Source organism: Mobula hypostoma, chromosome 12, assembly GCF_963921235.1.
Source record: "Mobula hypostoma chromosome 12, sMobHyp1.1, whole genome shotgun sequence".
Lineage (NCBI taxonomy): Eukaryota > Metazoa > Chordata > Chondrichthyes > Myliobatiformes > Myliobatidae > Mobula > Mobula hypostoma.
The window spans coordinates 102,281,499-102,304,002 of NC_086108.1; the positions used below are offsets into that span (position 1 = coordinate 102,281,499).

General features: G+C 43.0%; 1 protein-coding gene across 1 annotated transcript in view; it reads right to left on the bottom strand.

The window, feature by feature from the left end:
• Positions 1–22,504, bottom strand: part of LOC134355041 (calcium-activated chloride channel regulator 1-like) — a 62,761-nt gene that overhangs the window by 39,023 nt on the left and 1,234 nt on the right. Inside the window, 1 exon segment of the mRNA XM_063064714.1 lies at positions 12,104–12,244. Coding sequence (XP_062920784.1) covers positions 12,104–12,244 — 141 coding nt within the window.

Sequence of the window (22,504 nt, forward strand, 5' to 3'; positions counted from 1 at the left end):
CATTAAAGTAACAAATGCATTCATCCAACAGGCTGAAGAATATAAAAATCTATGTTCTACCATTGGCAATCCAAAAATTGCTGTAATAGGGTGGGGTTGTAAATCAAAACACAGAATTGTTGAGATAATATCAAAAATATCTTTCTAATATTTTTCCAAAAGAGGGCAGGACCAAAACATATGAGTTATAGAAGCCACCTCAAAGTGACATCTGTCACAGATAGGGTTTATATGGGAATAAAAACGGGCTAGTTTATCTTTAGACATATGGGCCCTATGCACTACTTTAAATTGTATTAATGTATGTTTAGCACATATAGAGGAAGTACTGACTAACTGACAAATTTTATCCCATTTCTCTATAGGTAGGCAAAGTTGAAGTTCCCTTTCCCATTCATTTTTAATTTTATCAGATAGACCTGGCTGTAATTTCATAATTATATCATAGATAGATGCTATTAATCCCTTCTGAAGAGGATTTAAACCTAAAATTTTATCGATGATATCAGTAGGGTATGAGGTCGGGAAGGTAGGCAACATGGTATTTAAAAAGTTTCTTATTTGTAAATATCTAAAAAAATGGGATCTAGGCAAATCAAATTTCTTAGATAACTATTCGAAAGACATGAAACAGTTATCCAGAAATAAGTCACGAAAACATGTTATACCTTTCATTTTCCTTATCAAAAAGGCTTGGTCCCTAACCGAGGGTTGAAAAAAAATTAGGTATAATAGGGCTTGATAATATAAATTTGTTCAAACCAAAAAATTTATGAAATTGAAACCATATTCGTAATGTATGTTTAACTATTGGATTAACCATTTGTTTATTCAATTTAGATAGTACAAAAGGAAGTGAAGTTCCTAAAATGGAAGCCAAAGAGAACCCCTGTACATAGTAGCCTTGTGGAGTTGGAATTATATTCCAATCTTGTGTCCAAAATATTACATATAGAATATTAATTGCCCAATAATAGAATCTTAGATTAGGCAGTGCTGAACCACCAACTTTCTTGGATTTCTGTAAATATTTTTTCCTTAATCTGGAATTTTTGTTCTGCCATATACAAGAAGAAATTTTAGAATCAATAGTATCAAAAAAGGATTTAGGAATAAAAATTGGTATCGTTTGAAATAAATATAAGAATTTAGGTAAAATAATCATTTTAATAGCATTAATTTGGCCAATCAGTGATAGAGACACTGAGGACCACTTAGTAATCAGTTGTTTAACCTGACTAATTAACGGTAAAAGGTTGAACTTGAATAAATCCTTATGTCTCTCAGTAATTTTAACTCCCAAATAAGTAAAATAGTCAGTAATCACTCTGAATGGAGAACATCTATAAATGGGAACCTGCATATTTAATGGAAAAAGATCACTCTTCCCAAGATTCAATTTATAACCAGAAAAACTACTAAACTGAGCAAGCAGAGTTAATGCTGCCGGAATAGATTTCCTCGGGTTAGAAATATATAATAGTAAATCATCTGCATAAAGTGATAATTTATGTGTCTCATTTCCATGAGTAATGCCAAATATATTAGGGGAGTCACGAATAGCAATAGCTAGCGGTTCCAAGGCAATATCAATTAGTAGTGGACTAAGAGGGCAATCTAGCTCCAATCTTCTGCCTTCTCTCCCCAATCTCCTGCCTTCTCTCCGTATCCCTTCATACTCTGACAAATCAAGAACCTGAATATACATAAAGACTTGGCTTCCACAACTGCCTGTGGCAAAGAATTGGACAGATTCACCACTCCGGCTAAAGAAATTCCCCCTCATCTCCATTCCAAAAGGACACCCCTCTATTCTGAGTCTATGTCGTCTGGTCTTAGACTCTCCCACCACAGGAAACATTCTCTCCATTCTATCAAGGCCTTTCGCCATTCGATAGGTTTCAATGAGGTCGCCCCTCATTCTTCTGAATTCTAGGAATACAGACCCAAGGCATAGCAGGAATACTCTTTGCAACCATCTCTAAAAAGCCAGTGAAGAGCCTTGGCAGGGTGTTTGACAGTGGCCTGAAAGACACAACATCAATCCAGGCAACCTGTAAGGAACTGGAGGGTTGGCTGAAAGCAGTTGACTGGTCAGGACTACCTGGCAAGCTCAAGGCATGGCTATACCTGCACCTCATCCGACCAAGGATTCTTTGGTCACTGCTAGTACATGAAGTTCCAAACCCACTGTCCAGACCCTACAGAGAAAGGTCAACAGCTTTCATTTGGAGGCAGCTAGGATTGACCAGGACTCTCAGCAGCAGCAGCCTCTATGGAAAGAGCACCAATCTGCAGCTACCCTTGAAATGCTTGGAGGAAGAGTTTAAGGTGACAAAAGCCAGAGAGGTGATGCAATATAGGGAGTCTAGCGACCCGAAAGTGGCCTAGGCAGGGGTCATTGTGAAGACAATGAGGAAGTGAAGAGTGGAAGATACTGTGCAGCAGGCTGAATCTCGGCTGTGCCACAATGTCCCGGTGCGAGTGGTGAGCTGAAGAGGAGTTGGCCTGGGAAGGTATGACTCAGCGAAGGGAAGGAAAAAGCGCAGACTCATCCAGGAGGAAGTGAGAGCAGCTGTGGATGAAGAGAGATCTACCAAAGCAGTGGACACGAAGCAATAGTGAGCTTGGAGCAGGCCATGAAAAGGAGAGTGATCTCTGGTGAGCAAATTCCTTGTCCAACCTGCATAGGTGGGGAAAGTGTCGTGTACTGTTCAGCTAGGTCTCCTAATATAAAGAAACAAACTAGAACAACTTCAGAGTGGATCACATTATTAATGCATGTGTTATTTTACTTGCAAGGGGTGATATATTTCCAGCAAAGTTTCATCTGGAAATATAGCTCCAATGTTCTGTTTCAGCCGAAGAACTTTTATACTTTTTTTTACAAAAGCAGTGATTAGATTTCTCCATTCCATAGCATTACATTCCTTTGTCACCTTCATCCTTATCTTGTTTTTACATTTGACCTTCAGAAGCTCCATCCTGTTTGCTCCGCAAAATATCCCCTCGGCCAAAAATCAAATTGGCTGTCATCAAAGAAAGTAGTTTGCTCCCAGATAACACAAACACACTTGTAAGATTTCCATGCAAACCAGCAAAGTACCTTGGGATTTCTTAGACTCCATTTCATTACATTACATTTCACAAAAGTTACAAATTCATAAAATTCAGGGTTACAAATACACAGTACCTATAAAAACTATTCACCACCTCCCTTGAAAGTTTCATGTTTTATTGTTTAGCAACATTGAATCGGTTGATTTAACTTGGCTTTTTGACACTGATCAACAGAAAAGACTCTTTTGTGACAAAGTGAAAACAATTTTCGATAAATTGGTCTAAATTTATTACAGTTTTTAAACACAAAATAATTGATTGCATAATTACTCACCACCTTCAAGTCAGTATTGAGTAAATGCACCTTTGGCAATAATTACAGCCTTGAATCTGTGTGGATAGGTCTTTATCAGCTTTGCACATCTGGACACTGCAATTTTTCCCCATTCTTCTTTACAAAACTGCTCAAGCTCTGTCAGATTGCATGGGGATCATGAGGGAACAGCCCTTTTCAAGTCCAGCTACAAATTTTCAATTGGATTGAGGTCTGGACCCTGATTTGGCCACTCCAGGACATTAACTTCGTCATTTTTAAGCCATTCCGGTGTAGCTTTGGCTTTATGCTTGGGGTCATTGTCTTGCTGGGAAACAAATCTTCTACCAAGTGGCAGTTCTCTTGCAGACTGCATCAGGCTTTCCTTGTATTTTGCTGCATTCATTTTACCCTCTACTTTTTCAAGCCTTCCAGGGCCTGCTGTAGTGAAGCATCCCCATAGCATGGTGCAGCCACAACCATGCTTCATGGTAGAGATGAGGTGTTTTTGATGTGCAGTGTTCGACTTAGGCAAAACATAATGTTTAGTCTGATGGCCAAAGAGCTCAATTTTGGTTTCATCACACCATAGAACGTTCTTCCAGCTGACTTCAGTCTCTCTTCTGGAATGTCAGCCTTCTGGAAAACTGTAGCCAAGATTTCATATGCGTTTTTTTCAACAACGGTTTTCACTTTGCCGCTCTCCCATAAAGCTGCGACTGGTGAAGCACCCAGGCAACAGTTGTTGTGTGCGCAGTCTCTCCCATCTCAGTCACTGAAGCGTGTAACTGCTTCAGAGTTGTCAAAGGTCCCCTTCTTGCACGGTCACTCAGTTTTTGAGGATGACCTTCTCTAGGCAGATTAACAGCTGTGCCATATTCTTTCCATTTCTTGATAATTGACTTAACTGCACTCCAAGGGATATTCAGTGTCTTCGAAATTTTCTTGTACCCATCACCTAACTTGTGCTTTTCAATAACTTTTTTGAGGCGTTGCTTGGAGTGTCCTTTGATCTTCATGGTATAGCTTTTGCCAGGATACTGACTCACCAGCAGATGGACCTTCGAGATACGGGTGCATTTTTACTACAGTCATGCTTATTAACAATAAGAAAGCGGCCAGAGCGTGAGTGGGCCAGTGAAGAAGAGGAGATTTGAGGCTTTGACTCGAGAGGCTTCGACGAGAAGAGGCGGAAGACAAGCTAGCTCGCAGTTAGTATTTACAATGTCTTCTGAGATGGTGATGTGCCTCTCATGTGAGATGTGGCAGTCTTGGGGGAATGCCCCTCTCCCACGGAGTCACATCTGCCAGAAGTACATACGGCTGGGAGATCTGGAAAACCGTGTAAGGAATCTGGAGCAGCAGCTGGATGACCTTCGACGCATAAGGGAGAATGAGGCAGTCATAGATGAGAGCTACAGGGAGGTAGTCACACCTAGGCTGTCGGAAGTAGGTCGTTGGGTGACAGTCAGAGGGGGAAAAGCGAAGGTGAGCGGACAGGTAGTGCAGAGCACCCCTGTAGCCACTCCCCTGAATAATAAGTTTACCATCCTGGATACTGTTGGCGGGGACGACCGACCAGGTGTGAGCTACGGTGGCAGGGCCTCCGACACTGAGTCTGACCCTGTGGTGCAGAAGGGTGGGACGGAGAAGAGGAGAGCTGTTGTCATTGGAGACTCTATAGTCAAGGGAGCAGAGAGGAGATTTTGTGGACGTGAGAAGGACACCCGCATGGTTTGTTGCCTCCCAGGTGCCAGGGTCCAGGATGTTTCTGACCGGGTGCACGACATCCTGGTACGAGAGGGAAAGCAACCAGAAGTCGTGATACATGTTGGGACCAACGACATAGGTAGGAAGAGGGATGAGGTTCTGAAATGTGAGTTTCGGGAATTAGGCAGAAGGCTGAAGAACAGGACCTCAAGGGTGACGTTCTCAGGATTGCTTCCAGTGCTACGTGACTGTGATGGTAAGAATTGGAGGAGATGGCAGTTGAATGTGTGGCTGAGGGGTTGGTGCAGGGAGCAGGGTTTTAGATTTTTAGATCATTGGGATCTCTTCTGGGGAAGGTGGGACCTGTACAGATTGGATGGGTTGCACCTGAACTCGAGGGGGAGCAATATCCTTGCAGGTAGGTTTGCTAGCATGGTTCGGGAGGGTTTAAACTAATTTGCGAGGGGGATGGGACCCAGAGCGATAGAGCAGTGAAAGAAGTGCATGGAGTAAAGCCAGATCTAACATACAGAGAGGCTTTGAGGAAAGGGAAGCAGAATAAACAGTGTAAAGACAGTAAGGTAGAAGGGCTGAAATGTGTGTACCTCAATGCAAGAAGCATCAGGAACAAAGGTGATGAACTGAGAGCTTGGATACATACATGGAATTATGATACAGTGGCCATTACGGAGACTTGGCTGGCACCAGGGCAGGAATGGATTCTCAATATTCCCGGATTTCAGTGCTTTAAAAGGGGTAGAGAGGGCGGAAGAAGTGGAGGGGGTGGCATTACTGGTCAGAGATACTATTACAGCTACAGAAAGGGTGGGTAATGTAGCAGCATCCTCTTTTGAGTTAATATAGGTGGAAGTCAGGAATAGGAAGGGAGCAGTTACTCCACTGGGGGTATTCTATAGGCCCCCTGGTAGCAGCAGAGATACAGAGGAGCAGATTGGGAGGCAGATTTTGGAAAGGTGCAAAAATAACAGGGTTGTTATCATGGGTGACTTTAACTTCCGTAATATTGATTGGCACCTGATTAGTTCCAAGGGTTTAGATGGGGCAGAGTTTGTTAAGTGTGTCCAGGATGGATTCCTGTCACAGTATGTGGACAGGCCAACCAGGGGGATTGCCATACTAGATCTAGTACTAGGTAATGAACCGGGTCAGGTCACAGATCTCTCAGTGGGTGAGCATCTGGGGGACAGTGACCACCGCTCCCTGGCCTTTATAATTATCATGGAAAATGATAGAATCAAAGATGACAGGAAAATTTTTAATTGGGGAAAGGCAAATTATGAGGCTATAAGGCTAGAACTTGCGGGTGTGAATTGGGATGATGTTTTTGCAGGGAAATGTACTATGGACATGTGGTCGATATTTAGAGATCTCTTGCGGGATGTAAGGGATAAATTTGTCCTGGTGAGGAAGATAAAGAATGGTAGGGTTAAGGAACCATGGGTGACAAGTGAGGTGGAAAATCTAGTCAGGTGGAAGCAGGCAGCATACATGAGGTTTAGGAAGCAAGGATCAGATGGGTCTATTGAGGAATATAGGGAAGCAAGAAAGGAGCTTAAGAAGGGGCTGAGAAGAGCAAGAAGGGGGAATGAGAAGGCCTTGGCGAGTAGGGTAAAGGAAAACCCCAAGGCATTCTTCAATTATGTGAAGAAAAAAAGGATGGCAGGAGTGAAGGTAGGATCGATTAGAGATAAAGGTGGGAAGATGTGCCTGGAGGCTGTGGAAGTGAGCGAGGTCCTCAATGAATACTTCTCTTCGGTATTCACCAATGAGAGGGAACTTGATGATGGTGAGGACAATACGAGTGAGGTTGATGTTCTGGAGCATGTTGATATTAAGGGAGAGGAGGTGTTGGAGTTGTTAAAATACATTAGGACAGATAAGTCCCCGGGGTCTGACGGAATATTCCCCAGGCTGCTCCACGAGGTGAGAGAAGAGATTGCTGAGCCTCTGGCTAGGATATTTATGTCCTCGTTGTCCACGGGAATGGTACCGGAGGATTGGAGGGAGGCGAATGTTGTTCCCTTGTTCAAAAAAGGTAGTAAGGATAGTCCGGGTAATTATAGACCAGTGAGCCTTACGTCTGTGGTGGGAAAGCTGTTGGAAAAGATTCTTAGAGATAGGATCTATAGGCATTTAGAGAATCATGGTCTGATCAGGGACAGTCAGCATGGCTTTGTGAAGGGCAGATCGTGTCTAACAAGCCTGATAGAGTTCTTTGAGGAGGTGACCAGACATATAGATGAGGGTAGTGCAGTGGATGTGATCTATATGGATTTTAGTAAGGCATTTGACAAGGTTCCACACGGTAGGCTTATTCAGAAAGTCAGAAGGCATGGGATCCAGGGAAGTTTGGCCAGATGGATTCAGAATTGGCTTGCCTGCAGAAGGCAGAGGGTGGTGGTGGAGGGAGTACATTCAGATTGGAGGATTGTGACTAGTGGTGTCCCACAAGGATCTGTTCTGGGACCTCTACTTTTTGTGATTTTTATTAACGACCTGGATGTGGGGGTAGAAGGGTGGTTTGGCAAGTTTGCAGACGACACAAAGGTTGGTGGTGTTGTAGGTAGTGTAGAGGATTCTCAAAGATTGCAGGGAGACATTGATAGGATGCAGAAGTGGGCTGAGAAGTGGCAGATGGAGTTCAACCCGGAGAAGTGTGAGGTGGTACACTTTGGAAGGACAAACTCCAAGGCAGAGTACAAAGTAAATGGCAGGATACTTGGTGGTGTGGAGGAGCAGAGGGATCTTGGGGTACATGTCCACAGATCCCTGAAAGTTGCCTCACAGGTGGATAGGGTAGTTAAGAAAGCTTTTGGGGTATTAGCTTTCATAAGTCAAGGGATAGAGTTTAAGAGTCGCGATGTAATGATGCAGCTCTATAAAACTCTGATAAGGCCACACTTGGAGTCCTGTGTCCAGTTCTGGTAACCTCACTATAGGAAGGATGTGGAAGTATTGGAAAGGGTACAGAGGAGATTTACCAGGATGCTACCTGGTTTAGAAAGTATGCATTATGATCAGAGATTAAGGGAGCTAGGGCTTTACTCTTTGGAGAGAAGGAGGATGAGAGGAGACATGATAGAGGTGTACAAGATAATAAGAGGAATAGATAGAGTGGAAAGCCAGCGCCTCTTCCCCAGGGCACCACTACTCAATACAAGAGGACATGGCTTTAAGGTAAGGGGTGGGAAGTTCAAGGGGGATATTAGAGGAAAGTTTTTTACTCAGAGAGTGGTTGGTGCGTGGAATGCACTGCCTGAGTCAGTGGTGGAGGCAGATACACTAGTGAAGTTTAAGAGACTACTAGACAGGTATGTGGAGGAATCTAATGTGGGGGCTTACATGGGAGGCAGGGTTTGAGGGTCAGCACAGCATTGTGGGCCGAAGGGCCTGTACTGTGCTGTGCTGTTCTAAAAAAAAAGTTCTAAAAAGATTATTCCAATCTTTCTGTATTAACATTGTTATTTTGTTTATAATTTTGGAAAATTAATAAAAAGATTTTAAAAGAAAGAAAAGAAGATTGGAGCTGGAGGATAATTGAATCAGCCATGATGAAATGGTGGAGCAGATTTGATGGGCAAAATGGCCTAATTCTGCTCCTATATCTTGTGGTCTTAAAGCAGAATCTGTCTGTGCTCCGCCCTTCCTCAGCACCAATGATCTTGATTTTGTGGTCTTGAAACTCATCCTTGCCCAGCTGATGAGCTCTCCACTCCTTGCAGAGTCCACCTGGTTCCAGCCACAGGCTCCATGAAAGTTCTAATTGGTGGTTGCCATACACCAGACTTGGAGTGGGGACCACGGCACTCTAGTTTGGCAGACTTTGCAGTTATATTCATTGCAAGACCAAGGAGGGTCACAGAGATGGTACCACCTGTGATGACTCCAGTCTCCAGCCTGTGCCACCCCGATGTAGCTTGGCCTGATGAGCCTCTCTTTCTGAATTTGTTGTAGTAACCCAGGATGAGGTTTGCAGCTTTGCTCGGAACATGATGCTTGCCCATGGTTGTCTGCACCAGCCTGTAGGGGATTGATCCATAGGCATTGGCCAGGTCAAGCCAGAGCACCGCCAGCTCTCCTCTGTTCCTCTGCAGCTCTCGAATGAGTGGTCTCCACTCCTCTGTGTTCCAAACACCCAGGCGCTCCTGGAATACCTCCCTTCTGCACAGATTTATTGATGTAGCCATTGTTGGAGCCTTGTGACAAAGCTGAAAAAGATCTTTCCTTCGACACTGAGCAAGGAGATGATGCTGAACTGGTCAATGTTCATGGAGTCTTCTTTCTTTGGGATCTGCTTTCCATCAGCAAATCTCCACTGCTTAACCACCTTCCCTCTCCTCCAAGTGACTCTCAGTATCCTCCATGGTCTTTTAAGTTGTCAAGGACAGTGTATATAGACTTCGTGCAAGACTCTACTCAGTCCTGGTGCAGAACCAGAACTTGCCTTCCTCACTACATCTTGCACTTCTTTCAGGAGTGGTTCCCTGCTGTTGAATTCAGTGCTGAGTGGAGGTGGATCTATCACGGTGCTACAGATTGCTTCTTCTGATGGAGTCACCATATGTGGTCTGGATATGTAGGTCTGGTTCCTCCTTTGAGCATACCAAGGTCCCACTTAGCTTCTGACCCAGTAGTTGTTTGGTGACCCCAAACGGATTGTCTATGAAAGCTGCTCACCTCCTAGCTCTCACCTTGTAGCATCTTCTATGCACTCAGCTCTGCACAGAGTCATAAGCCTCTTCCTGAGGGTACTACACAGCTTTACAGCAGTAGTCTCTACTCCTCACTGGCCGCCTTCTACCGACATTTCAGGCACCTCATTTCCTGGTAAATTTTGTGCATCTTCCTCGCTCTCTGGTTCATAGTGTATTGTGTTCTGGATGACTCCTGTTCCACTGCACCAAACCTTTCCTCAGCAAAGTTGACTATGATTGCTGTCATAGCCTGTAGTCATCTTTCAGCGTCTCCCTTCGGTGTTGCATCCAGCATCCTGTCAAACTGACCCTAGACTGTCATCTCGCAGGTCTGTGGCTATTTTATTTGAGCCTTCTTAAAAGTTCTGCCTGTATGGGTTTGCAGCAACACATGGAAGCTCCAGCACCAGTGGTGAGACTCCGGGCCAGGCTCCTTCTGCATCTCACCATGTGCTCTCCCTATGCACTTTGTGGCTGCTTCACCCAACAGACATTTCATTTGGGACTGGTGAATCTTCAAGCCTCAGTTGTTGTTGCAGATCTTCCCACAAATGCATCCGACACTCATCATCAATTTTCCATTTGCCTGGTTTGTTGACCTTGGGTCAGTCAGGTTGGGGTAGTAATCCACCCCTTCGGGATCCCCAACGGGTGTGTTTCCATTCGATGATCTGTAGCTTGCTTTGGGTTTCTTTCTCACAGAAGATACGGCTTTGGTTACTAACCCTTCCCTCCCCAGTTGCCATCTTTCCAGGTTGTCAAAGTCTTTCCAGATAGGTTAATTGATCATTGTAAAATTGTCCCCTGATTAGGTTAGGGTTGTGGGATTGCTGGGGCAGGCTAACTCGAAGAGCCAGAAGGGTCTACTCCATGCGGTATCGCTAAATAAATTTTAAAAATCATGGCTGATTTATTAGCCCTCCCAACCCAATTGTCCTGCCTTCTCTCCGTAACCATTGACACCCTTACTAATCAACCTTTGCTTTAAATTTTTCCAATTACTTGGCCTCCACAGCCATCTGTAGTAATGAATTCACAGATTCACCATGCTCTGGCTAAAGAAATTCCTCCTCATTCTGTTCTAAAAGCATGTTTTTGTATTCTGAAGCTGTGCCCCCAGTCCTAGACTCTCCCACTAAAGGCACTTCCTTTTCTGAGTGTGTAATAATAAAAAAGTTTTTAAAATAATAAAAAATTAATGACATTTTCATTGGATTATCATTTTAAGCCAATATGTATTGCTAGATATTGATCACATCCAAATTTGGTTCAAGGAATTGAAACTATTAAGGGAAACATACCTACAACTTTAAAGGCTTGCAGAGATTTCACAATCTCAACAACAAACAAACAGCTCTTCACTTTGCAACTCTAAATGACCAATTCTGTATGTTGACATATGCCCATTTGTTCTCGGATCAATCTCATCATCTAAAAATTGGAAGGAAACCCATTTATATACAAGTGATGGTACAACTCTGAAATTCTTTTCTATGAATGCAAATTGAAGGGTCAAATGTTAATTTTACATCTGAGATTGATATCTTTTGTCATATAACAAAGCTATATGACAACATGTCACAGACAGCCATCACTTCACAGATTAAATTTAATCATGATTCAATAGAGTAAATGACTTAACTTTTGTTCGTAAGATAAAGAAAAATGCTGAAGAAGGCATGCGAATGATTATATTTCATTAGGAGTTCAGGAGATTGGGTATGTCTCAAAAGAACACAAAAGATTTCTACTGATATATCACGAGCTTTTTGATCGGTTTCACCACAGACTGGAATAGAGGCACCAATGCACAGGATCAGAAAAAGCTGCAGGGAGTTATAAACTCAACCAGCTCCATCATGGGCACTAACTCCTCAGCTTCGAAGACATCTTCAAAAAGTGATAACTCAAGAATGCAGCATCCATCATTAAGGACTCTCATCATACAGGACATGCCCTCGTCTCATTACTACCATCAGAGAGGTGTAGGGGAGCCTGAACACACACTCAGTGTCTGAGGAACAGTTTCTTCCCTTCTGTTATCAGATTTTTTTTATGGCCCATGAATCCAGCGTTATGCCTCTTTTATGTTATTTATTTATTTATTGTAACGGTTTTTTTCTCCTGCAGCAAAACAAAAAATTTCGTGACATATGTAAGTAATAATAGATCTGATTCCAATGGTATTATACATTAAGCTTTATGCCACAGAACATACAAGCATTAAGTCCCAGTGTGGATAACAGAATAGATGTTGAAAATAATAAAATGATGGAACCAGCAGTGCTATTGTTTCCGCTTTTACCTTCTCATAGGATTGTGTAGTTGGTCTTTGATAATGTGGTTGTGATATCCAAGTGATGGGCAATAAAATTTTCACATCTCGAAAATAAGCTCGCTGTTTAGTGGCAGCATACAGGAAAGATGAGGCTGAAGTTATCATCTCCTAAAGGAAACATAATTTTAGTAATATTTTAGAATATTTGGACAGAAAGAACGCATACAGCAGGATGTTCAGAATGCAACACCATCATCCCCCTCAAAACTAAACAATAATCTCCAAGACCTTGCCCGAATACATCCTTGTGCAATTGAATATTTGATTTCCTCACTTGCAGACCTCAGTCTGTTTGGATTGGTAACAACATCCTCTCCATAATCTCTATCAACACAGATGCATCACAAGGCTGTGTGATTAGCCCCTAGCTCGACTCGTTTTATACTTATGACTGTGCGGCTGAGCACAGCTCCAATTCCATATTCAAGTTTACTGATGTCTCCACCGTCATAGGCCAAATCAAAGGTGGTAATAAAGCAGCGTATAGGAGAGAGATTGAAAATCTAGCTGAGTGGTGTCATATCAACAACATCTTACTCCATGTCAGTAAGACCAAAAATTATAGATTTCAAGAGAAGGAAACCAGAGGTCCATGAGCCAGTCCTCATCCAAGGATCAGAGGTGGAGAGAGTTTGCCGCTTCAAGTTCCTCGGTGTTAATATTTTGGGGGACCTGTCCTGTCCCAGCATGCAAGTGCATTTACGAAGAAAGCACAACAGGGACTCTACTTCCTTAGATGTTTGTTCATTCAGCATGACATCTAAAACTTTGACTAACTTCTATAGATATGTGGTGGAGAGTATATAGACTGGCTGCATCACAACCTGGTATGGAAACACCAATACCCTTGGACAGAATACTCTACAAAAAGTAGTGGATACAACTCAGTCCATCATGGGTAAGGCCCTTCCAGCCATTGAACATATCTACATGACACGCTGTCACAGGAAACCTCATCCATCATCAGAGATCTCCATTGCTCAGGGCATTCTCTCTTCTTGCTGCAGCCATCAGCAAGAATGTACAGGAGCCTGAGGACTCACACCTCCAGGTTCAGGAACAGTTATTACCTGTCAACTATCAGACTCTTAAACCAAAGGGGTTAACCACTCAACTTCATTCACCCCCTCATTGAAATGTTCCCTCAACCTATGGACTCACTTTCAAGGACTCTTTATATCTAGTTCTTGATATTTATTCCTCATTTATTTATTTTTATTTTTATTTCCACAATAAAAATCTATAAAACATGAAGAGCTTCTCTTATCGTGGGATCCATTGATCAATAAAGACAGACATTGAAGATGAAATTCACCACCACCTTTGTGAATTTCATCATTGATGTCTTTGCTGAGCACCTGTAAAGTATCTTGCCATCTGAAGAGGATATGTAAATCCAACCACCTATAAGACAGCAGTAATCCCTGCTCTCCAATGTGCTTTTGAGAGCTGGACTACCTCCAACAGGTAAATAAAGAACCAAAAGGATGTTACCTCCATAATATCTTCCAAATTAACTTTGAAGATAAATGAACCAGTGGCAGTATCCTCTTCTAAGCCAAAATACATAGCTTTGACATTCTAATTACACCCAGCCAGTTCTGACAGGTAGGCAGGCTGTTCACATACTCAATACTAGGCTCCCAACAAAGACTCTCTCTTCCAAGTTTTATTACAAGAAGAGATTTCCAAACAGAAGGAAAAGATGTAATGATGGTTTCAAAGCCTGGTCTATAACCACTCAGACTAGAGCAGCGGTCCCCAACCACCGGGCCGCAGACCAGTACCGGGCCACAAAGCATGTGCTACGGGGCCGCGAGGAAACGATATGAATCAACTGCAACTTTCCTCATTCGCTGTCACGCACTGTTGAACTTGAACATAGGGTTGCCAACTGTCTCGTATTTGCTGGCCCGTATATTGGGCTAAATTGGTTTGTCCCGTATTTCCCCCGCTAAGGTAGAGCGTTCCTATGAAACGTTTCATGCCGAAATGGCGTGAAGCGAAGAAGCAATTACTATTAATTTATATGGGAAAATTTTTTGAGTGTTCCCAGACCCAAAAAAATAACCTACCAAATCATACCAAATAACACATAAAACCAAAAATAAATAACACTAACATATAGTAAAAGCAGGAATGATATGATAAATACACAGCCTATATAAAGTAGAAATAATGTATGTACAGTATAGTCGGGAAGATGAAGGCAACACCGATTTGTGGGGGAAAAAGATCGGCACATGCGCAACAGGTGCCTGCGCAAGGCTTCATGGTCATGTTAGTCTTTCCTGGGGTAAAGTGTCCCGGGATTTGACTGCTACTTTTGTCCCTTATTTGGGAGTGAGAAAGTTGGCAACCCTAACTGTAAAAGACATGCTGAGGTGAGTTTAACCGTACTTGAACACCGCCCCCCGACCCGGTCGGCTGGTCCGCAAGAATATTGTCAATATTAAATCGGTCCGCAGCGCAAAAAAGGTTGGGGACCCCTGGACTAGAGAATGACCATTTTGGATGGTACTGAGAGCATGCAGAGGCTCAGAAGAAACAGCAGGAGCACCACCTCATAAACTACCAACTCACATAACCTGCCCCATCTACAGCAGAAAATAAAAGGACATTATTGGTCTTAATACAGCTCATAACCCACAGAACTGTACTAGAAACAAATGATAGTTAACCCCATGGAATGCCCGGGTACATTCAAATGATAGCGTCAAGCCAACTCTTCCATGCTGACCAATTTCCTAACTGAGCTATTCCCATTGACCTACATTTGGCCCATAACTCTCCAAGGCTTACCTATCCAAGGACCTGTATAAATGACTTCTAAATGTTGTATTTCTATCCACCCCTACACCTTCAACTGGCAAATTGTTACATGTACCTACTGTATGTGGATTATTGGAACCTTTCCTGGGGAAGGAGTGAAAGTACAAGTGGGAACCAATATCCTGGGAGGGAGGTTTGCTAATGCTGTTGGAGAGGGTTATTACTAGATTTGAAGCGGGGTGGAAACCGAACTGAAGTGGTAGAGGAGGGGTGGATGGCGTAAAAGTAGAGACAGCTTGTGGGGAGTTTGTGAGGAAGGATAAGCAGCTGATAGAGCAAAGATGCACTCAGCCAGATGGCTTGAGGTGTGTCTATTTTAATGCAAGTATCATAAACAAGGCGGATGAACACAGAGTGTGGATCAATATGTGGAACTATGACATTATGGCCATCACAGAGACTTTAATGTGCCAGGCTTTAGATGTTTCAAAAGAGACAGGAAAGAGGCAAAAGAGGTGGGGGAGTGGCATTGCTAATCAGGGATAGTATCATGGCTGCCAAAAAGGAGGAACTCATGGAGGGATTGTCTACTGAGACATTGTGGGTGGGTGTCAGAAACAGGAAGGGGGCAATAACTCTATTGGGTGTTTTTCATAGAACCACCCCCCCCCCCAGTAGTAACAAAGACATCGAGGAGCAGATAGGGAGGCAGATTCTGGAACAGTGCAATAATAATAGGGTTGTTGTGATGGGTGATTTTAACTTTCCTAATATTGACTGGCATCTCCTTAGAGCAAGGGGTTTAGATGGAGTGGAGTTTGTTAGGTGAGTTCAGGAAGGTTTCCTGATGCAATATGTAGTTAAGCCAACTAGAGGAAAGGCTGTACTTGATCTAGTATTGGAAAATGAACCTGGTCAGTTGTCAGATCTCTCAGTGGGAGAGCATTTTAGAGATACTGATCACAACTCTATCTCCTTTACCATAGTGCTGGAGAGGGATAGGAGCAGACAATTTGGGAAAGCATCTAATTGGGGTAGGGGGAAATATGATGCTATTTGGCAGGAACTTGGGAACATAAATTGGGAGATGTTCTCAGGGAAATACACGGCAGAAATGTGGCGAAAGTTCAGGGAACATTTGCACGGCATTCTGCATAGATATGTTCCATTAAGGCAGGGAAGGATGGTAGGGTAAAAGAACCATGGTGTACAAAGGAGGTAGAAAATCTGGTTAAGAAGGAAAGAAAAATTTCCTATAGGCAGGCAAGCTGGACTGCACACAATTTTCTAAATGGAGTCTCACCAACATTGTACAACCCAAAGTTCAAAGTGCATTTATTATCAAAGTATGTATGCAGTATACAACCCTGAGGTTCATCTTACTACAGAGAGCCATGAAACAAAGAAACACCATGGCATCCAAAGAAAAGAAAACACCCAATGCACAAAAACAGGAACAAAAACGCAAATGGCAAAAAAAACAAGTGAAAATCACAGAATATACAACATCAAACCAGAGAGTTATTAAACAGTCAAGGAATATTCAGTTTAGTTCAGTTCAATTTAATGCTGTCATTCACTGATTGCTGCTACAGAGCCAGTCCACTCTGATCGAAATCGTACAATATAGCAAAGAGAAAGGGAGTAGCCAGAAACTGTAACATGCTGTTCCAATTCTTGTACTCAGTGCCCTGATCAACGAAGCCAAATGTCCCAAATGACTTCTTCATCATCTGTCTGCCCATGTCACCACTTCTAAGGAACTACATACTTGTCCCCTCAGTCTCTCTGTTCTATAACACTCTCCAGGGCTCTGCTATTTACTGAGTGGGTCCTGCCCTGGTTCACTTCCCAAACAGCAACACTTTGCATTTGTCTGAGTTGAATTCTATCTGCCATTCCCTTGTCCACTTTCCCAGTTGATCTATATCCTGTTGTAATCTTAGCCAACCTTCTTCACTATCCAGTAAAAAACCAATATTGGTGTCATTACAAACTATACTGGCCTCCTGTAAATTCTTAAACTTGGGTGCTATGGTAGGGTAGCGGCTAGCACAACATCATTACAGCTCAGGGTGTTCTAGATTTCAGTGTTCAAATCTGCAGTCATTCTGTAAGGAGTCTCTGTACGTCCTCCGTACATCATGGAATGCATTTCATTTGTCCAGGTGCTCACATTCTGATGATATACTGGGTATGTTAAGTGGTCATTGTAAATTGTACCGTGATTAGGTTAGGGTTAATCAGGTTTGTCAGGGGTTACTGGGGTGATGTGATTTGAAGGGCCAGAATGGCCTAATCCTCATTGTATTGCTAAATAAATAAATGAATAAACTCGCAAACTTACAAACGATGCCAACCAAATCATTAACGTAAATGATAAACAACAGCAAACCCAGCACCAAACCCTGCAGCACAGGCCTCCCTCCACGATCACCCTCCAAATCCCACTACCAAGCCAATTTTCTATCCATTCAGAATAGCCTGGGCAAGTAACTCTAATTCACTCTGCAGATAGAGAGCATTGCAGCCTCTGTCAACTGGTCGAGTGATTGAATGCTTAGGATGGTTCATGGATCACAATTCATCATGCTGCTTTGTCCTGGATCATGAGAGCTGTTGGAGATGCACTCATCAATGCCAGTGAAAAGTATGCTATCATGTTTCAGATTTGTGCCATGCAGATGGTGGAAAGGCTAACCACTGACTTGCTCTCAGGGCTATGCCAATTATGTGACTGGTCCAGTTAAGCCAATGGTCATCGATAACTTTAGGAGATTGAGAGTGCATGTTTCAATATCAGAAGGGGCTGTTAGCATATTGCTTCACAGTGCTAGTGATTGGCATTCAGTTCACACTGCTGTCTGTAAAGAGTTAGTACATTCTCCCCATTTTTCTGGGTGCTCAGTTTCCTCCCACATTCCACATGTGGATAGTAAGTTGTGGGCACGCTATGTTAGCACCGGAAGCATGGCGAGACTTGCAGGCTGCTCCAGCACATCCTCAGACTGTATTGATCATTGACACAAATAACGCATTATACTCTATGTTTCATAACACTCTATGTCTCAATATACATTTGAGAAATAGAGCCAATCTTTCTTCTTCCCTCAATGCCATTACATGTCAAATGTATGTGATTTGACATTCTTTCTGCATTGGAGATGATAATGGTGCAAATATTACTTGCCCCGATCAGCACAAGACCAAAAAATATAGAAGCAGAATTAGGTCATTTGGCCCATTGGAGGGCTCTACCATTTCAACATGGCTGTTCCAATTTTCCTCAGACCCAATCTCCTGTCTTCCTCCTGTATACCTTCATGCCCTAACCAATCATGAATCTATCAACCTCTGCCTTAAATATGCATAAAGACTTGATCTCCACAGCTGCCTGTGGAAAAGAATTCCACAGATTCTCCACTCTCAGGCTAAAGGAATTCCTCATCTCCATTCCAAAAGCATGCCCCTCTATTCTGAGCCGGTGTTAGACCATAAGACCATAAGACAAAGGAGCAGAAGTAGGCCATTCGGCCCATTGAGTCTGCTCCGCCATTTTATCATGAGCTGATCCATTCTCCTATTTAGTCCCACTCCCCCGCCTTCTCACCATAACCTTTGATGCCCTGGCTACTCAGATACCTATCAATCTCTGCCTTAAATACACCCAATGACATGGCCTCCACTGCTGCCCGTGGCAACAAATTTCATAGAATTCCATCCTCTTGTCTTAGACTCTCCCATTATAGGAACCATCCTCTCCACACCCACTCTATCAAGGCATTTCACCATTCCATAGGTTTCAATGAGGGCAGCACTCAAACCTTCTGAATTCCAGTTAATACATGCTCAGAGTCGTCAAACGCTCTTCATATGACAAGCCAGTCAATCCTAATTTCTGTTGACCCTCTCCAGTTTTAACACATCCTTTCTAAGATAAGGGGCCCAAACTTGTTCACAATACTCCAAGTGAGGCCTCACCAGTGCCTTATAAAGTTTTAACATTACATGCTTCTGTTTACATCTAGTCCTCTTGAAATGAATGCTAACATTGCATTTGCCTTCCTCACCACAGACTCAACCTGCAAATTAATCTTTAGGGAATCCTGCATAAGGACTCCCAAGTCCCCTTACATCTCACTCTTTTGTATTTTCTCTCCATTTAGAAAATTGTCAACCCTTTCATTTCTTCTACAAAAGTGTATGACCATACACTTCACAACACTATATTCCATCTGCCATTTCTTTGCACATTCTCCAAATCTAAGTTCTTCTGTAGCCTACTTCCTTAAACTACCTGCTTTATAACCACCTATCTTCATATCATCTGCAAACTTTGCAACAAAGTCATCAATTCCATCAACCAAATCATTGACATATAATGTAAAAAGAATTGGTCCCAACACAGCCTGCTGTGGAACACCACTAGTCAATGACAGCCAGCTCAAAAAGGCTGTCTTTATTCTCTCCTGCCTCCTGCTAATCAGCCACTGCTTTATCCATGCTAGAATCTCTCCTGTAATACCATGGGTTCATTGCTTGTTAAGAAGCCTCATGTGTCCACCTTGTCAAAGGCCTTCTGAAAATCCAAGTACACAACATCAACCAATTCTCCTTTGTCTACTCTGCTTGTTATTTCTTCAAAGAATTCCAATAGATTTGTCAGGCAAGATTTTCCCTATTTTATCATGTGCCTCCAAGTACCCTGAAACCTTCACTCTTAATAATCGACTCCAACATCTTCCCATCCACTGAGGTAAGACTTTCTTCTGCCTCTCTCTCTTTTTGAAGAGTGGAGTGACACTTGCAATTTTCCAGTCTTCCAGAACCATTCCAGGATATAGTGATTCTTGGTAGATCAGTACTAAAGCCTTCATAATCTCTTCAGCCATCTATTTCAGTACTCTGGGTTGTACACCATCTAATCCAGGTAACTCATCTACCTGCAGACCTTTCAGTTTCCATTGAACCTTCTCTCTAGTTATGAAAACTTCACACACTTCATGCTCCCTGTCATCTGGAACTTCCACCACACTGCTAGTGTCTTCCACAGTGAAGACCGATGCAAAATACATATTATGTCCCCCATTACTACTTCACCAACATTGTTTTCCAGCAGTCAGATAGCCACTCTCCCCTCTCTTTTACACTTTATGTATCTGAAGAAACTTTTGTGTTAATATTATTGGCTACCTTACTTTCGTATTCCATCTTTAACTTCTTAATTCCATTTTTAGTTGCCTTCTGTTCATTTAAAAGTTTCCTAATCCTCTAACTTCCCACTAATCTTTGCTCTACTATATGCCCTCTCTTTGGCTTTTATATTGGCTTTGTTGTGTTAGCCATGGTTGTGTCATCTTTCTTTTAAAATACTTCTTCCTCTTTGGGATGTATATATCCTGTGCCTTCCGAATTGTCCCAGAAATTCCAGCCATTCCTGCTCTGCCATCATCCCTGCCAGTTTTCTTTTCCAATCAATTCTGGCAAACCCCTCTCTCATGCCTCTGTCATTTCCTTTACTCCACTGTATTACTGGTACATCTGGCTTTAGCTTCTCCTTCTCAAATTTCAGGGTGAATGCGATCATATTATGATCACTCTTCCCTAAGGGTTCTTTTTCCTTAAACTCTCTAATCAATTCCAATTCAGTGCACAACACCCAATCCAGAATAGCTGATCCTCTAGTGGACTCAACCACAAGCTGCTCTACAAAGCCTTCTCATAGGCACTCTAGAAAGTTCCCGTCCTGTAATCCAGCACCAACCTGATTTTCCCAATTTACCTGTATATTGAAGTCCCCCATGATTATTGTAACATTGCCCTTTTGGCATGCATTTTCCATCTCCCATTGTAATTTGTAGGCCATATCCTTACTACTGTTTGGCAGGGGTGGCGGGTCTGTTTACAATTCTTATCAGGGATTTTTTTTTACCCTTGCAGTTCCTCAGCTCTATCCACAATGATTCTACACCTTCCAGCCTTAAATCACCTCAATCTATTGATTTGATTTTATTTCATTTTTTACTAACACAGCAATGCTGCCCCCTCTGCCTTCTGGCCTGTCCTTTCAATACAACGTGTATCCCTGAACATTAAGTTCTCAGCTATAATCTTTCAGCCATGATTCAATGATGCCTACACATCATACCTTCCAATCTGCAACTGTGATGCAAATTCATCTACCTTATTCTGTATAATGTATGCATTTAAATACAACGCCTTCAGTCCTGTATTCACCTTTTTCAATTTTGTCCACCTCTTACATTGCAACTCGTAGTGTTGACTGTAATTTTGCCTTACAAACAGCCCCTCCTCACTACACATTGCCTCTATTTGTAAACCAACTACCTCAGCACTATTATCCACCTTGCGTACGATACTTCTAGCATTGAAATATAGGCAGCTCAGGACACGAGTTACACCATGCTCAACCTTATGAGTACTAACTTTGAGGTCTTACTAACATCCACCTCCACAACCTCTCCACTAACTGTTCTGGCACTGTGGTACCCCTCCTCCTGCAACTCTAGATTAAACCCCACCGTACAGCATTAACAAACCTTCCCACTAGGATATTAGTCGCTCTCCAGTTCAGGTAAAAACCGTCTTTTCTGTACAAGTCCCACCTTTCCTGGAAGAGAGCACAATGATTGAAAACTCTTATGCCCTCTTTCCTACACCAGCTTCTTAGCCACATATTAAACTGTATAATCTCCTTCGTTCTGGCTTCACTAGCACATGGCATGAGTAGCGATCCTGAGATCACAACCCCCATGGAGAACCTCATCACTTATGTCATTGGCACCAACATGGACCATGACTTCAGGCTGTTCACCCTCCCACTTAAGAATGCCGAGGACTCGATTCAAGATTTCCCAACACTGGCACCTAGAGGCAACATACCATCCGGGATTCTCGTTCTCACCCACAGAACCTCCTGTCCGTTCCACTAACTAACGAATCTTCTATCACCACAGGGTGCCTCTCCTTCCCTCTTCCCTACTGAGTCACAGAGGCAGACTCAGTGCCAGAGATCCAACCACTGTGACTTTCCTGTTCGGTCAACCACCACACCCCCGCCCAACCCCAACAGTATTCAAAGTGGTATACCTGTTGTTGAGGGGGTGGCCACAGGAGTACTCTGTACTGGCTCCTTAACCCCTTTCCCCATTCCTGACTGTCACCCAGTTTTCTGTGACCTGCACCTTGGGTGTAACTACCGCTCTACATGTTCTGTAATTCACCTGCTCAGCCTCCCGAATGATCCGAAGTTCACCCAGTTCCAGCTCCAACTTCTTAACGTGATTTGTTAGGAGCTGCAGCTGGACGCACTTCTCACAGTTGTAGTCGTCAGGGACACTGGAGGTCTCCCTGCCTTCCCACATCCAGCAAGAGGAGCATTTCACAATCATCCATCTAATCGTATTGGTCAGGCTGCTTCATCTGCTGAGGATGTGCAACCATCAACGAACATCCACTTTTGACCATATGGTAGAAGGAAAGTCATTAATGAAGTATCTGAAGATGGTACCGTCCATTGGACAGTAGATTACTGTCCTGACGAGCTCCTGCAGTGATGTGCAGAATAATTGCCCT